General features: G+C 43.4%; 1 protein-coding gene across 1 annotated transcript in view; it reads left to right on the forward strand.

Moving 5' to 3' along the window:
• The window catches only part of SKAP1 (src kinase associated phosphoprotein 1), a 265,174-nt gene that overhangs the window by 197,204 nt on the left and 49,171 nt on the right, over window positions 1–18,799 (forward strand). The window contains exons 11-12 of the mRNA XM_069951830.1: window positions 7,412–7,450; window positions 10,454–10,569. Of these exons, the coding sequence (XP_069807931.1) occupies window positions 7,412–7,450; window positions 10,454–10,569 (155 nt within the window). The remainder of the gene's footprint in view (window positions 1–7,411; window positions 7,451–10,453; window positions 10,570–18,799) is intronic.

Below are 18,799 nucleotides of genomic sequence, written 5' to 3' on the forward strand. Positions count from 1 at the left end.
AGTTACTAACAGTGAACATTGCCGGTCACATACACCGCACTGTGCAAAGTCGCTATAGTAATGTGAAAGGTTTGGCGCTGCGTATATCTGATGTATGTAGGGTGGGCCCCTAGAATAAAATATTCCCTGGTGGGCTTAAGGTTCCCCAGTCTGACACTGCTTGCACCACAGCTATTGAGAATAACACACTTGTCTTGTTTTTATTTCACAAACAATATTTAAAGAGACACACTACAATTAACTTTGTATTTAAACTCTAGTTAAAAAATCTAGTAAACAGTTATGACCTGCATAGTGTATAGCAGTGTGTATGTCCACCTACTGACGGACACACATGCTCAGTCATTCTCCCCACAGCCGGGTTTTTACATATAGATCCTCTGTTCACTGCACAGCAATCAATAGAAATAGCTTTGTGCTCTGCTTGTCAGGGAAGGACCAGAGCTTGTGGAGTAACATGGCTGTATAACTGTATTTTTCCCCATACATTTAGGGCCTTATTACACGGAGCAATAATCAGCCAAATCTGCCCCATCCGGCCAATTATCGCTCCATGTAATACAGACAACGATCAGCCTATAACAAAGATCATTGGCTGATTTGGATCTATAATCGTCGGGTGCATCACCAGGTGTAATAGCGATGCGCGGCTGATGATTTGCAAACAGTATACATTACCCATCCATGCTACAGGGCTACTCTTGCGGTCTGCATAGTCCCTGTCCCGCGCGCTGCAGCTTCAGAGCGGCCTGTCTGAGCTGACAGGCCGATCAACCAATCACTGGCCACGGCGGTCCCGGACAGTGATTGGCTGAATGGCTCGTCCGTTCAGACATTCCTCTCTGAAGCTACAGCGTAGAGGCCCGGGGAAGAAGCAGACCGCAAGGCAAGAGGAGCCCTGGAGCATGGATGGGTAATGTATACTGTTTAAGCAAGGGCTGCATGGACATTGGTAATGATGTCCATGCAGCCCTTGTTGAACGATTATCGGGCCGTGTAAGGGTGCGTTCACACCTACAGGATCTGCAGCAGATCCGCAGCAGATTTGATGGTGCAGATTTAATGTTGTGTTCAGTTATTTAAATGAAATCTGCTGCGGATCTGCAGTAGAAAATCAGCTGCAGATCCTGTAGGTGTAAACGCACCCTAATAGGCCCACTAAACAAGCGCCGATCTAGCAGATCAGCACTCGTTTACAGTTATGATCGGGCCCCCGTCGGCCCATGTAATACCACCCTTATACTTGTTACTCCTAATGCATACTAAGAGAAGTGGCTGGTACAGTAATGTAAGCCCTCTATCCTCCTCACTTCAGCTAGTGCCCCATGTATGGAGTAGGAGTTCCTTTTAATGTTTAAAGGAGTTCTCCAGCAGCTATGAAGTCATTCTAATTTAAGGTATATATGATTGGAATTGGACTTTGGAACCTGAGAAACTTAGATGGTGCTGCATTCAGAATATGGCTTAAAAGATTTATTGCACAGAATGATGTGTTTTGAAATTGGAATGATGTCTTCCTTAGGTAAGGCTGGGTTCACACCATGTTTTTGCATCCCTTTTATGCAAAAAAAAAAAAAAGATGAAAAAAATTGATACATTTGGGCGCATCTGTTTTGATCTGTTTTTCTTTTGACTTCCATAATAAAAAAAATCTCATGCGTATCTTTTTAGTATATACCACAGAGAAAAAAAAAACAGATTGCAAAAACACAGTGTGAACCCAGACGGCCAGAGAGACTTTTAAAAGACCCTCCGAGATGGGCTGGTACAGAAAGAGGGTGGTGCAGAAAAGGAGGACGGACACCAAAGGAGGTGGAACTCCGAACCACAAATCCAATAATATAGATTTACAAAATTACCAACTAAAATACACGGCTATAATATATGACTGTTTTATCACTATAAACTGCATATAATGATACAACTCCTATACTATAACTCCTCTTCCTCCTACATTGCAGACATTTTTTTCATTATATGCAATTTTTAGGAGAGAGCGACATCAGTTTAGCTATCATACTCAGGCTATGTTCTCACTACATGCCATCATTATTTGCGTCCGTCATTATCAATAGACGGCCGCCTTTTCCCGGTTAAATCCTGTAGTGGGAACAAAGACGGAAATTATATAAGTATACAGAATCATTTTCTATCACAAAATGTATCAAAACACTTTTCTTTATAGCAATGGGCAACCACCTAAAGGCTATGTGCACACTCATTTTTCGGGTCCCCCTTTTTCAGCCATGTTTTATATAAGAAACAGATCGCTGTGTCCTTCCCGGAGGGATATCTGGCTAGTCCTGTGTTTTGAGACTTTTTGATCAGGCTCTACAGGCTCTTCTTTTGCATATTTATGTCTCCCAGGACTTCATTGCATTGAGCGCTTTCACTAGCAGCCGGCAGTGTTGTCGTTTGGCTGGTCTCCCTGAGATCAGCAATGTGTTTCTCTTATGACTCTACTAGGCATTGCTCCCACCTAGCCAGAATCCTGCTCCACACTGATGAGGGGCAACAACACCCCGAAACAGCTGTATGTGGATGGTTACCTGGCCTTGGTTTTTCCCTTGTCATTACATTGACTTATAGGGCCACCTAATATGGTGGCTTTGGTGGTTTCCTTACAGGAGCCAGCCCCTTGGCTGGGTCCTTCCCGGAGGGTTATCTGGCTAGTCCTGTGTTCTGAGACTCTTTGATGAGGCTCCACAGGCTCTTATTTTGCATATTCATGTTTTATATGAGGCTGTTTTTTAAGCTGTTTTTTTTGCTAAAGCCTTGGCTGTCCAGGTGTGATGGGAGTAGTAGTTTTGCAACAGCTGGAGGGCCAAGGTTCCCTACCCCTGGCATAAAGCATGTATTGCCATCTCTAGAGAGCACTATGGTTAGAAACGGGTAGACAAAAAAAAAAGATAACTTTCCTACAGGCCGAGAGAGGCAGCTGCAGCTTCTGAACAGGACAATGTTATTAAAGGGGTTATCCAGCGCTACAAAAACATGGCCACTTTCTTCCAGAGACAGCCTCACTCTTATCTCCAGCTTGGGCGGGATTTTGCTGCTCAGTTCCATTGAATTGAATGGAGCTTAATTGCAAACCGCACCTAAACTGGAGACAAGAGCGGTGCTGTTTCTGAAAGAAAGTGGCCATGTTTTTGTAGCACTGGAGAACCCCTTTAAGGTCCTGTGAACTGAAGAGCCAAGTGTTATCCATCTCCACCACTCGTGTATATAGCATGAGGTGACTCTTGTAGCCATCACAGCTAAATATGACCAATGTATTGCTGATATTGATTATGTATGTTGCCAAGGTCTCATATTTGTCCAGCTTGTCTTGCTGCAATCTGAAACACTTATTGTCCTGAGACTGTCATTGAATATTAGCTTTCCTCCTTTCTATAAATGAACTAGATTCATGTGGTTGTCTCAGTGTAATGGACGGCTCGGTTAGGTGCAGCTTGCCAGTCTGTTTGCTAAATTCAGCATTAAATTATAGACACTACATGCAAAGTCTATGGTGTGTTACTGGTTGCCAGGTTGAACGGTTATCGGTGTGAGTCTGGATTACAGAAGGCTCAGCAATCATATACTCTATATACAGTGGTGCCTTGGATTACGAGCATAATACGTTCCAGGACCGTGCTTGTAATCCAAATCCACTCTTAAACCAAAGCAAATTTTCAAATAAGAAATCATTGAAATGCAGACAATTGGTTCCCACCCCAAAAATAATGTTTTTTTTTTATTCTGAATAACATGTAAAACAAATTAAACAAACAATGAGAAACAGCAGAATATGTGATATTATAAGTTACTGTACAGTATAGCAATCAGCATGTGGAGTATAATATATAGTAACTGCATAAACCTGAAATAACAGCAGCAGTTTGTAAATACAGGACAGAACTGCAGATCCTCATAATGCAATAGTGTAGTACAACAGGCTAGAATAGAGACGCAGGGCTGCTTTCAGAGGCCTGTGTGGTCACATGACTGAAATGGGGAAAGGGGGGGGGGCGTGCAGGAGGACAGTGACAGGAACTTTCCTATACAGCAGTGTAAATAGCTGAGTGTAAGTGCAGGTACATTATAGCAGCAGTGTGTATAGCTGAGTGCAGGCACATTATAGCAGGTATGAAGAGGATGGGAAACACAAGGGCTGACAGAGACTGCAGGGAGCATGAAGGAATAAGCAGGGCAGATGTGGGCACATACAAGCAGAGTTCTCTGTCTGGGGAGAGAGGGGTTACAGCTGTGAAGAGATTACCTCCACAGTCCTGTCCCCTGATGTAAGCCGCAGTCTGAAGTGGATCTGCTATGATTTGGAAGGTGAGGGAGACTTCCTGGGTCAGAGTACAGGGCTGTAGACCCCGCTATGCAGACCATGCCCCTCCCCCACTCCCCCTCCCACCCAGTACAGGGAGCTCTTAAACCAAAGCAATGCTCTTAAACCAAGTCGCAATTTAGAAAAACTGCGAGCCCTTCTTGCAAAGCGCTCTCAATCCAAGTTACTCTTAAACCAAGCTACCGCTGTATACAGAATACGTGGCTATGTATTAGTAAACGCTGTTTCTGGCATTGTACACACAGGATCAATAACATATCTCTTAAATAACTAAAAAAGCTGTTCTTTCCAGTGATGAAGGATCCATTGACCCTTGTTGTGGCTGAGCCCTGTGATTGTGATCCTTGCGTTCTCTTGTGGGTTAGCCCGACCCTAGCTGGGTATGTGATCTGCGCTTGTTTGTTCTATGGCCAGGTTCTGTTTCTTCTACAGACACCAGACGCGAGGGGTGTGCAGAGTTAAGATAATATGCTCCTGGGTGCCAACTGCAAGGAACTGGCTCCTAAGCTGGTTTCCATGCCTTGTATGTGACCATGTGACTTATGAGAAGGAAGCATTAAGAAGTCTTTTCTCTTCAGCGGGGGAGATCATGTTCCAGACAGACTGGTACAAGAGCGGATGTTTGTGTAGAAGAGAGAGCACTGGGACCTACAGTGCCATTTACATCAGACCAGGAAAACAAGCAGACATTAATTTAGAACAGCCGACGTTGAATTCTTTATTAGATCCTCCGCACAAGAGTTATGCTTCTGAAAGTGCCCTGATCAGATGGTGCCCTTCACCATCAAGGGCAACAACTCTTGCCATTCTGTGGGTACCAGAATGGGGCCGGATGTATTGCACCCATCCTTTCCATATACCTTAATCTCTTTGGTGACACGTAAAGTGCAACGTTTCTATTCTATTGTCCGTCACTGCTTCCTTTAACTGTGTAATGTGCACGTTACAGTTTGTATTCATAGACAGATCATTGAAAAGGATTCATTAGTTTTAACGGGGGCAAGCGACATGGCACTGAAAGGGAACAGGACAACCAGTGCCTACCTTTTGTCTATATTGCCGATACATCCACTTTGTGTTTTTTTGTTTTTTTTTTAATAAATGCAGAAAGTGAGTGAAGCCACTTTCAATAATTTATCTTCGAATCAATGGGAATGAGTTTGTGTCTGGCGGGCGCATTGCTCCACAATCGAGTCTGATTTATTCAGGAGAGAGATTCCTCTCTAATGGGGGCAGAGCCGCCGATGCGCTGACCCTCCTGCATGGGGCCCAATTTGTATCTTACAAAAAGCTGACCTAATTCTCATTGATTGCCGCTGGTTAGCCAGAGACAGCAGTATGGAGGCATTAGACGTGAGGTGGGCTCCAGTCCAGGAAGGAGACCTGCAATGCATTGTCCCATTCCCATATATATTTATTAAATGCTTGTATTCCAGCCATGGTAATGTATATGGATGTCCTTTTATCAAAGCGGAGAGTTAAGTGTAAAACCCACAGTATTTGTCATGTATTAATGGATAACGAGGAATTATTTTTGTACTTTATTTATTCGTACATTTCTTTTTTTTTTTATAGCAATATATACATTTTTGTGCTAGCCTTTTTATAGACGTTGGGCTGAGATGTGGAGACTACTATAATGATGTCTACCAAGCCAACCACCTTTTTCCGCTGAATAACAAAAATAAATTGACGTAAGAATGGGCGTTATAAGACGCCTGTTTATGCTGCGTGAATTGTTTTGGGTCGAGTGGAATTTTTCAATTTCTTGTTGTAGAAGTAAAAGTTTATGGTTTAATCTAAGTGCAGGACCCTTGGCTCGCTGCGGTTAGAGATCACTCTTACTTTTATCCCTTATTTATGAAGTCCAGACATATTCTGCAGTATTGGATAATCACTAGGATTTATGGACACACAGCAGTAAACTCTGGAGCTCCGCTGAACGGGAGGTGAGAACTCTGCCTGGAAGAGAGTTATGAGAAGTGTGAATATTTGTATCGGAGTTGGGATATAGTCTTGTCTTTGGTGGGTGTTGAGGTCAAAGAGTGACAAAAAAAAAATGGAAGTACGATAATATCTGTATAGCAACAACATCTTTTTTTTATTGTGGTGCCTTATTTAAAAGTACACTAAAGTAAGAGACGGAGGATTATTAAAGTAAGTGTAAGAAGTGATAAAGCAGAGATCACGGGCAAGACATCTTTCGGGACTTTGTGTGGGAGCCTGTCCAAGCCTAAAATGGCTTAAAATGAATGAGTGGTTCGTTCCTTGTGGGTGAACCATGTTATCCTGACTGCAAATCAGAGCCTTAGTATCATTAGGTTCCATGGGTAGTGCTTCATTTTACTATTGCATGTTTTTTGGTACATCTTTTCTATTGTATGGCCTACTCTGTACTAAGGTTGGGCATAAACCCTGAAACCATGTCCATAGAGAAGCAACTCTTCATTTTGATTCCTTCATTCCTAGGCCAGGTTCACACAATGTATGACAGCGGCCGTTCTGTGACACGGCCGTGTCATTGACCGGCCGCTGTCTGTGAAGTTCATCCCGACTGTTACTGCAGTACCGTCCGGATTAACTTCACTTCTTTTTAATTGGAATGTGGACACATTTGGGTGTGCCCGCATTTCAATTAACAATAGCACACAATGTGAAGTGCGTCCAGAGTGGCACTTTACATTGCCTGCACTGTCAGTTTTGTGCGGCCGCTATAACGGCTGGTGTTGCGATCTGCAACAACGGCTATTATTAATTGAAAAACATACGTTGTGTGAACTAAGCCCAAAGGGGAGACTTTTTATTATTTTTTTTAACCCAAGGAAGATTGCCTTAAAAAGAAGTAAATTCAAGTAAGCTACGTCAGACTCTTCTCAATGCAACCAGTACCCTGTTCTGTACTGATGAGGGGCGTCATTGCTAGAAATACCATTGAGATCCTAGTGAGTGAATTACTACATTGATGCCCTAAAATGACATGAATCAGGGGGAAAGTGGTTTCATCATTGTTCTATCATAGATGGTAAACTAGCTGTTTTTGGTTTAAGTCGTCTTTTCTTTTTTTTCTTTCAGATGTGGAAGACGAGATTGGAAATTCTTCCACGTTAAAAGGTACATGTTATATAATGAAACTGGGCATGGAGAAATACCTGGAGGACAATGAGAGCCTCCTGTGCTCAGTTCAATAAATGGCATTCATAAAGTATGTTATATATCTGCTCTTGGGGACCATATTGAGGCATAAGGCACATTGTACAAGTTTGAGTTCTTCCTGCTCAGTTCAATAAACATTATTTACCATGTCCCAGGGAACCCCTTCACAGATGTCATTATAAATGACTGTAATTCTATGGTTTATGTTTAAGTTGCTTTCTATTGTAAATTTTTATTACAAGAATCTACTCATCCCTTTAAAATTCTGCCAATTGAAAATGAATGTGGAGTACTACATGATTCTGATAGATATGTGGGTTACTTGCTTGCTATGCTGATGGGATAGTGGGTCTTTTTGGGAAAACCGCCAATGACTTCAATGGGGGCGGCACTGCAGTAACCAGTTGCCACCACTACACAATGAACAGAGCCAATAGCTTCCGGCTGTTTATTGTATAAATGTTGGAGTCGAGGCTTTGGCGGACAACTGATTGGTAAGGTGCTGGGTGTTAAAGATCAGGATGGGCCATCAATGTAAAAGGCCTGAAAACCATTATACTGTATTACTAAGGGTATGCTCACACTGGGTAATCCCTCCTGTCTTTGTCCCATAACATGTCTATGGGAGAGCGCGTGCTCCTCCTTTGCCGTGGCTCTCCACTCAAGAAAGTGACATGTGGCTTCTTTGAGCGGAGAGCGGCAACAGCAGAGGAGCGCGCGCTCTCCCATAGAGAAGCAGTGTCACACTGAGACAGGCAGGATTCCGCCTGATTTACTCAGTGTGAACATACCCTAATAGTCAAGTAAATAAGGCTAAACTATTGACAGCACACATAGGTCAGTAGGGGGGTCCTGCAGGTTCTGTGGCTTGAGTTTAAGGTGGTCACGGAGCAAGCAGCAAGTGCCCCTTTTAGTCCTTGGATTATGTCTTGTGTCAGTTGTATAATAATGTACTTATTGTGCACACTCTTGTAATACTGCTTAAACACTGGAGTGATAGTTCAGGATCTTGCTCTTATACGTAGTGGCTACAGGCAGAAAACCGAGAAGCTTCCTGATCTTTCTACTCTCTGGCTTGGAGCAGCCATGTGTTTCCTGGATAGGTCACTGAGCAATACTGCGGTGTACTTCCCATGTCTGCTCAGGAAGACCCACGAGCAGCTGGGAAATGGATGTAGCTTCCAACTTGCATATTTCAGGGTCAATGCAAGAGACCCAAGTCACAAGGACCAGCAAGCCGACTTTAACTGGCTACGAAGAGTCAAATACAAATAAAGGGGGAGATTTATCAAACATGGTGTAAAGTGAAACTGGCTCAGTTGCCCCCAACAACCAATCAGATTCCACCTTTCATTCCTCACAGACTCTTTGGAAAATGAAAGGTGGAATCTGATTGGTTGCTAGGGGCAACTGAGCCAGTTTCACTTTACACCATGTTTGATAAATCTCCCCCATAGTGTATGTGAAGTATACAGTGTGCTCAGAGATCAAGGGTTAAAAATATTATCCAGATTATTGACCTTTAATGGAGTCCTTCAAGTTTCAATTGGGTTGCCAATAGTTGTGATGACAGGGACAGAACTACAGTTTTCTTTCTATCGAACATTCTTGAAACCTGATGGAAAGCACATAATGCAGATGTGAACAGAACCTTAGTATTAAAGAGACTCTGTACCCACAATCTGCCCCCCCCCCCCAAACTGCTTGTGCCATTGGATAGCCACTGTTAATCCAAGATCTGTCCTGGGGGTGATGTAGTTATTGTCCTAAAAAACAACTTTTAAACTTGCAGCCCTGTGTCAAATTGGCGTGGCCTAGAGTGTCTATGCCCTAGGCTTGCACCGCCTCTCTGTCCCTCCTCCCCGCTCTCTAGGCCACGCCAATTTGACACAGGGCTGCAAGTTTTAAAGTTGTTTTTTAGGACAATAACTGCATCACCTGCCAGACGGACCCCAGGACAGATCTTGGATTAAAAGCAGCTATCTGAAGGTACAAGTGGTTTTGGGGGGGGGGGAGAGATTGTGGGTACAGAGTCACTTTAATAACTGAAATCTATAGTTAGTTAATTAATATCACAGTGTTTTGCCCTCCAGGTACCTTTATATACGTAATAAAAACTATATTGATATTCCTCTGACCATTGTCAGTCATGTTCCAGACTGTATTCTTTATTCTTTATCATACAAAACCACAAGAACAGCGAATGTGTTATATATAGGATGCACACACAACAATAGAATAAACAAAATACAAAATCTTTATTATCAACACCACAAACAACATTTAAAAACCCTGTTGTTTGTGGTGTTGGCAATAAAGATTTGTATTTTGTTTATTCTATTGTTGTGTGTGCATCCTATAATATAACACATTCGCTGTTCTTGTGGTTTTGTAGTATCTTGTATGGGATGTGTTTGGGTGCACCACTATTGAACATCTAGCTGTGCCCACCATTTTTTCTTTCTTGTTCAGTTTGTATTCTTTATCATGGCCACCGATAGTGCTCCTAAGTGTTCCCAATACAGGCACTAAAGCGTGTGAACCACATTGAAGCTCATCATTTTCCTCATCTGCCTGGAAAAGGAGCAAAACCTAAATCTTTTTTTTTTTTACATTACAAAAAAAAAATTCTAAAGCAGCACAATCAATTTAATCAAAAGCGCATCATAAGATGGTCAATAGTAATAGTAGAGTTCTTGGCTTGGATGGTATGTGAACAGTACGCCCGTGGACTGCCAGTTATAATTTAACACATAAGATTGTGATCTAGGAATAATCACTATGCCAGGGATAGAAATTACATAGGGTCGCTTCCATTGTCAGTACTATAGAAATTGGTCCGTCTCCTCTAGATAACTTCCCTATAGAGCCGATGTGATATCTTTGCTGAAATGATGCGTGTATTTAGATAAAGGTTGAGTTTGTCTCTTCTAATATGTGCACTTGTGTGGCTTTCTTCAGCAGGGGAGACTGTAATTAACTATGCAGATTATTACCAGGGACTCTGGAACTGCAAGAGTGACAAGAGTGATGAGCTGTCATTCCAGCGCGGAGACATTATCCGTATTCTGAGCAAGGTAAAAAAAAGAAGGAATGAACGAGGGAAGGGGGGTCGTATTGGAAGCAGATGTATAAGGCATTCGGTGATTTGTACGTGCTTATGAAATATGTATTTATAATCATTGACATGCTATGAGGTCATGTGTAGTGAAGGGAATGTGTTTCCATCATTCCTAATAACACAGCAGCTTAACTGTGGCTTTTTAAGAGTTTGGGTACGTCGACACATGGCGTGGACGTGGCAGATCCACTGGACTAAATGAAGTCTTCAGCACTTACAGTAGCAGAAAAGTGAATGAATTAAAAAAAAAAAATCACATCCACACAAGGAGATATAAAAAAGGAGGTGTGATTGGTGATTAAAAGAAGGCTGTCCAGCAGGGAAATCCATAACAGAATGGTTCTTTATTAAAGTTGAATTGATTAAAAATACATAATAGTGAGTAGAAAAATTTGTGCAGGCTTGACGTGTTTTGGCCGTCTAGCGTTTCTTTTCTCTCCTTTTTTTCCCTTCCCTCCTCCCCTTTCTTTGGGTCTATTTAATGAAACTGTTTTTGAGTTTTAACCCCTAGACGACCCATGACGTACAGTTACGCCATGGATGTCTGTTACCAGACGACCCTTGATGTAACTGTACGTCATGGATCTCAAAGGTGCTGTGAAGCACGCTCCGGAGCGGAGCGCGCTTCATAGCAGGTGGGCGCCGGCTGCAATGAGTAGCCGACCCTCACTGTTAATGACAGGCTGCAGCGATCACGCTGCAGCCTGCCATTAACCCCTTAAATGCCATTAACCCCTTAAACCACGAAGAAGCTTCTGTCACTTACTGATCGGGACCTCCGCAATGTGACTGCAGGGTTCCGATCGTTTTAACAGACCGCCGGGGGGTCCGATCGGCGCTCTGCTGATTGAGTCTGCCACAGGCGGAGTGCCTATTATACTGATCAATGCTATGCCTATGCGAAAAGAGGGAAAAAAGCGCCAGGATTGTAGATTTATTGTTACGTTATATAATAAAAAAAATCTATAAAGAATGATCAAAAAGTCCGAGCTACACAAATATGGTATTAATAAAAACCAGAGACCAGGGCGCAAGAAATGATGCCACATACAGCCCCGTAGGTGAAAAACTAAAACCGTTATAAGTCACAATAGGGCCATTCTTTTAATAATTAATTGCACAAAAAAAAGGATTTCATTAAAAAAATATATATAACATTAGAGAATCTGCGTAAACCTGCATATAGTTGTGTTCTGACTGACCTATAGAATAATGGTATCATGTCGCTTTTACCATATATGACATTACGTAGACACAGGAACCCCCAAAAGTTACCATAATGCATTCTTTGCTCCAATTTCGCCAATTTATATTTTCATATATAATATTTTGGGGGTTCTGTCATACATGTTATGGTAGAATCAAAGACGCAATTACATAGTACACCTTTACTTGAAAAAAAAACAAACCCTTACATGGCCTTGTAGATAGAAAAATGAAAGTGCTAGAGCTCTTAGAATGGGAGGAGGAAAAAACGAAAACGTAAAAATGAAAATTGTCGCAGTCCACTGGGTCATTTTGGGCTTGGTCCTCAAAGGGTTAAATCGTTGAAACGCGTCTAACCTGCACAAATTTTTCTACTCACTATTATGTATTTTTAATGGATTCAACGTTAATAAAGAACCAGTCTTTTATGGATTTCCGTGCTGGACAGTCTTGTTCTTTTTTCCATATGGCAACCTGAAGGTCTCCAGGTTTTCCTTTGCACATTCAGAAACTAATTCACCGGTCCAGGTATGCTACACAGAGCCGTGTTGGCCATGATCATGGTTTGCAGCTGATTTTTCTTAATTATTATACTTTGGTGACTATAGGCAGCCAATCAGTTTTGGTTTTGAAGTAGATTGATTGAGCCCCATCCACCATGAGGATGTGGTTCCATCCAGTCTGGGGTCACTGTTTGATCAATTATATGGTATATGTAGCAGATATGCCATTTAAGTCGATGTTCCCAAGATGTCTTTTTAGGTAAGATAACGGCATTGTTTTTTAAATAACGGCCATTGTAGAATGGCAGCTATAAATAATGATCATTATTAACGGACATCATTATAAAAAAAAGTCTTTAAAAAAGACATTGTGGGGGCATAGCCTCAAAATGTCCTATATTTCTAGTTTGTCTTAGTATTTTTAATTTACTGTTGTTTTTAGTTTTTTTTTCTGATTTAAGACATGTCAAAAACCAGAAAGCTGCCTCTCCTGCTGGTCAGTCATGTGAGAGTCACATTGAGCAGAATGAGCAGTGATATTATCTATTATTCCCCTTTCCAGTAAACCTGCCACAACTGTGTCATCAAGTTTCTCTTTCACTCTTCCATAAATATAAAGCTCTTATTTCATGTCCATTATTTGATGTATATTGTTAGACAAGCCAAGAAATATTAGGAGTGACAACGTGATTGCTATCCCTGCTTGATATCTCCCTATCCATAATGCTCAGAGATGTTTATTGGCTCCATAGAGCTTGGATAACAAGCTGAGATGGGAATTTCCCTTTAAATTTAAAGGGGTTGGCCACTTTATAGTAAAATAGTTCAGTGTACAGTATTAGTAACTGTAGTCACTGTATATACTGACAGCAGCTCCCTGTGTACCTCATAGAGCTAAAATTACTCCTCCAGGCTGTGCTGTCCTGCTCTGTGGTGAATCTGTCCATAAGATGGCCGACATGGAGGAGTATGTGACCATGCCCCTCCCCCAGTGTCCAAAAGTGAGCCTATATATGCCTATGGTGGACACTGGGGGGCGGAGCGTGGTCACATGCTCCTCCATGTCGGCCATCTTACGGACAGACTCAACACAGGGCAGGACAGCACAGCCTGGAGGAGAATCTAATGTTAGCCCTATGAGATATACAGGAAGCTGCTGTCAGTAAGTGCAGTGAGTACAGTTACTAATACTGTACACTAAACTATTTTACTATAAAGTGGCCAACCCCTTTAAGCCAATAAAATGGGGATCCTTATTCCAAGAATCCAGCAGGTAAATCCAAAGAAAAATACAGCAGCACTGGAAATCTTTAAAGACTGATAATTTTTCATTCAGCCATCAGGAAAACAACTTTTTAGTTCCTTATACAAGGTACATCGTGGTTGTAATAAAGGAAGCCTCCTTGACAGGTTCCCTTTAAACAGCATCTGTAGGCATCCCTAAACATAACAAGACATGGAGGATATGTTAGCTAGAGGTCCGCTTTAAATCTAACATCCTCGGCTGTATTCACACTACATAAGAGAATGTCAGTAATTCCATCAGATTTTACAGGATGAAGAACTGTTCTTTTCATCAGAATGCCAGAAATTGACAAATCCGTTGTAAGGATAGTTTCACATTACGTAAAAACAATGGCCGTATTTCACATCAATGGCCGTTATTTGAGAAATAACAGCAGTTGTTTGCACAACAATGGCTGTTGTTATGAAATACGGCTGTTGTTTTTGCATAGTGTGAACCTAGCCTAAATCGGTGGAGTTCATCTGACGCCATTGGTGTCCTCCATTTCACATGGGTGGTATTGACACCATATAACGGAAACCGAGATGGCAGTGTGAACAGAGGCTTATCAGCTGGCTGACATCTCATCTTTCTGACCTCCTATATACTTCTTATATTGGCTGACATTAGGGAAAACATAACCGTATATATTAGTCATTACATATTGTTTGTGCTTACATTTTTGAGTCTAGCCAAGAGCCTTCTTACATGGCCATCTTTAACCCTTTGAGGACCAGGCCCAAAATGACCCAGTGGACCGCGCAAATTTTGATCATTGCGCTTTCGTTTTTCCCTCCTCCCCTTCTAAGAGCTCCAGCACTTTCAGTTTTCTACCTACAAGGCCATGTAAGGGCTTATTTGTTACAGGAATAGTTGTACTTTGTAATGGCGTCTTTCATTTTACCATAACATGTATGATGGAATTCCAAATATATTATTTATGAAGATATAAATAGGTGAAATCGTAAAAAAGAATGCAATATGGTAACGTTTGGGGGGTTCCTGTGTCTACGTAATGCACTATATGGTAAAAGCGACATGATACTATTATTCTATAGGTCAGCCCGAACACAACTATATGCAGGTTACACAGATTCTCTAATGTTATATATATTTTTTTTTATGAAATCCTTTTTTTTGGCAATTAGTTAATAATATAATGGCCCTATTGTGACGCTTATAGCAGTTTTATTTTTTTACCTATGGGGCTGTATGGGGCGTCATTTTTTCCGCCATGATCTCTAGTTTTTATTAATACCATATTTGTGAAGATCGGACATTTTGATCACTTTTTATGAATTTTTTTATATATATAATGTAACATAAAATGGGTAATCCGCGCACTTTTTTCCCTCTTTTCGTCTACGCCGTTCACCGTTCGCAATACCGCTTGTTATACTTTAATAGATCGGACAATTACGCACGCTACGGTATATTATATGTTTATTTGTTTATTTATTTTTATGTTTTATTTATATAATGGGAAAGGGGGGTGATTTTAACTTTTATTGGGGGAGGGGTTTTGGGGCAGTGTATTAGTGTTTTTAACTTTTTTTTTTACCCTTTGGGGGACTTGTACATGATTACATACACTGATCATTGCTATGCCATAGGCATAGCATTGATCTGTGTTATCGGCGCTCTGCTCATTGAGCCTGACTGTGCAGGCTTAGTGCAGCAGATCGCCAATCGGACCGCACGGAGGAAGGTGAGAGACCTCCGGCGGTCCGTTTTAACTATCGGGATCGGCGTTTAAGGGGTTAATGACACGCGGCAGCGCGATCGCTGCAGCGTGTCATTACCGGTGAGGTCCCAACTGCTGATTGCAGCCGGCCCCCACCTGCTGTGAAGCCCGCTCCGCTCCGGAGCGCGCTTCATAGCCGGAGAAGCACCCAGGACGTAGAGTTACGTCCAGGGTCGTCTGGTGACAGACTTCCATGACGTAACTCTATGTCCTGGGTCGTCTAGGGGTTAAATTGTCACTGTCGTTTAATTTTTTAACATTTTTTTTTTTGCAGAAATCGATAGAACAGGCGATTTTAAAGGGGTTGTCCGGCGATAAAAAATTATTCACAGAATAACACACATTACAAAGTTATACAACTTTGTAATGTATGTTATGTCTGTGAATGGCCCCCTTCCCCGTGTCCCACCACCCCCACCCGTGTACCCGGAAGTGTGGTGCGCTATACATTACCTGTCGCGTGCCGACCACGGTCTCCGATCGTCAGCAGTGACGTCTTCTTCGGGAGCTTGGCGGATCTTCCCGAGTGCCGGCCGCCCTCTGCAGCGTCATCCGAAGCTCAGCCGCGATTGGCTGAGCATAACTGTGCTCAGCCAATCGCGGCTGAGCAGCTGATGACGTGGCCGCGTCATCAGCCGCTCAGCCGCGATTGGCTGAGCACAGTTATGCTCAGCCAATCGCGGCTGAGCTTCGGATGACGCTGCAGAGGGCGGCCGGCACTCGGGAAGATCCGCCGGACTCACGAAGAAGACGTCACTGCTGACGATCGGAGACCGTGGACGACACGACATGCGGTGAGTATAATGCACCACACTTCCGGGTCTAGCGTGGGTGGGGGGAAACACGGGGAAGGGGGCCATTCACAGACATAACATACATTACAAAGTTGTATAACTTTGTAATGTGTGTTATTCTGTGAATAATTTTTTATCGCCGGACAACACCTTTAAGAAACTTTGTATTTGGGTTTATAAGCCAAAAACTGCATTTTTATAATGAGAAAGCAGATTGAAGCTCTCCCCCCGTCTTCATGGTTTTCTATGGGGAGGGGAGGGGTGAGGAAGATGAGGCACCAAAACAGGACAACAAAGAGTTAATCTACAGCTACATCACCGGTCTATCTCCTCTGACAGTCAGCACTGACCTCTCTGACCTCTGAATAGAGGCTTTCACAAGGCTCCCGCTCCCTTTGTTCTCTGCTCTCTGCTGCCGACTAATCTCCCTCCTCCCCCTTCCCCTCTCCATAGAACATACAGGGCACGTCTGATGCAACAAGACATGGTTTCCTTATAATGAGCAGTGAATGAGAGAGGAGGGGGGGGACCTGAGGAAAGTCTTTTTGAATGCGGATAATCGTATATTTGCCAAATAAACCCAATTACAAAGTTTCTTAAAATCGCCTGTACTATTGATTTCTGCAAAAAAAATAAAAAAATAATAAAAACAACAGTGACACTTTAAGCTTCAACACTGCATGTACTGTAGCACGTTCAGCGCCAAGGACATAAAACAGAGACTGCGTATAGACAGAATACTTCATGATACATTCTGCTCAGCATTAATGCCTGGGATTAAATGATGTTAGTTTCTTAAATCTATAGTCCAGACAGTGTAATGTAATTAAGGGGTCTATAGCAACAGGAGGTAAACTAACCTAAGAGGTCACATCAGGACCACGTCAGAATTCACCAGCCTCTGCACGTACAGTATATTGAATTCATATCTCTCCTCCTACAAGGCTTTGCACACATCTGCATTTACTCCAGTGGTTCCAGTATTTTTGATGGCAAGATTGTTGCTGTCTGTAGCTCTGTTTGTGGTATCCAAGTACCCAAGACCAGACAGAAACCTTGTGGACCATGGCATAAGCCAATAAGCTCTATGAAGATCTGTTTAGAAATTGTTCAGACATAGCTGTCATGACTCCCTTAAAGGGGTATTCCACTTAAACATAACCTTTGATATGTTGCTGCCCATGGTGAGACTAATAATTTCCTTGTTGTTATGCATTCATTCTCTTCCTGAGCTGCTGCTTTCAGCTGAAGACACAAAAATCTGTGTGAGCTTTTCTCTCTGTCTCTCCGCCCTCCTTCTGAGACGGCTGATGTGAACAAGTCCCTGGCAGGCTGTATCTGCAACATTGTAGCTTCTTTGTGATGCTGAGGTCAAGTTGCTGATGAACTCACTGTGATTATCCCTCCCAACATTACAAAGAAGCTACAAGGTTCGGATAAAGCCAGTTAAGGACTGTAACGCCTGGAGTAGTGGATCCACTGGACCGTCACCAGCGATGGCACTAACCTCACCAGGGAGCGGAGTCTAAGGGGCCGCTGGTTTTCACCAGAGCCCGCCGCAAGGTGGGATGGACTTGCTGCGGCAGGCGACCCCCAGGTCGCTACCCCTGGTTTGGTTGCTAGTGACGGCAGGCGAGGCGTGGCAGGAGCAGTAGGCAGGAGATGGTGCAGGCAGAGGTCTGTAGGCGTAACCGCAGGTGACAGGCTGAACACAGGAGCAATGGAGTGACAGGGGAGCAGGAACCAGGAACAAGGACTAGGGACCATGTAGCGGACAGGAATCAGGAACAAGGACTTGGGACCAGGTAGCGGATAGGAATCAGGAACAAGGACTTGGGACCAGGTAGCGGATAGGAATCAGGAACAACAGGGGGCTGGGCCAAACGCTATGGGAAGCATGTGGAGGCTCCAACACCTGTAGTGGGGCAGGGCTGGAACTTATAGGGAGTGATGGGTGCAACTAACCAATTAAGGGAGGACTGGCCCTTTAAATCTGAGACAGCCGGCGCGCGCGCGCCCTAGGAGGCGGGGACGCGCGCGCCGGCCGGCACAGACGGAGACAGGAGCGGAGGAGAGGTGAGGCGCCCCCAGGGGCCGAACTAGCAGCAGCGCCGGGTCCCTGCACAAGGACCCCGGCGGCTGCATGGGGCAGGAGGAGGTCGTGGCGGCGGCCCGGAACACGGGACGCCGCCGCGGCCATGACAAGGACTTGTTTACATCAGCTGTCTCAGAGGGGAAGGGGGAGGAGATTTTTGTGTTTTCAGCAGGAAGCAGCAGCTCAGAACTGGGGGAAGGAGACTGAATAGATAATAACAAGTATGGAAGGAGTTGTTAGTCTCACCATTGGCATCTAAAAGCAAAAGTTATGTTTGAGAGGAATACCCCTTTAGGGTCTGTCCACACGTACAGACTCGCAGCATAAATCTCGCTGCGAGACTGACAGGTCCTGGCAGTTCCCTGTCACTACATACTCACAGCTGTCTGAAAGACAGCTGCGAGTATGTAATTCTGCCGCCCCCTTAACCCCTTCTGCTCCTGCTCTGTATACATTTCCTGTCTCTTGCTGCACGGGGTCCCGGCGTACTGCAGCAGAGCGGGAGCCGAAGGGGTTAAGGGGGCTGCAAAATTACATACTCGCAGCGGACGTTCAGACA

Source organism: Dendropsophus ebraccatus, chromosome 14, assembly GCF_027789765.1.
Source record: "Dendropsophus ebraccatus isolate aDenEbr1 chromosome 14, aDenEbr1.pat, whole genome shotgun sequence".
NCBI classification, from domain to species: domain Eukaryota; kingdom Metazoa; phylum Chordata; class Amphibia; order Anura; family Hylidae; genus Dendropsophus; species Dendropsophus ebraccatus.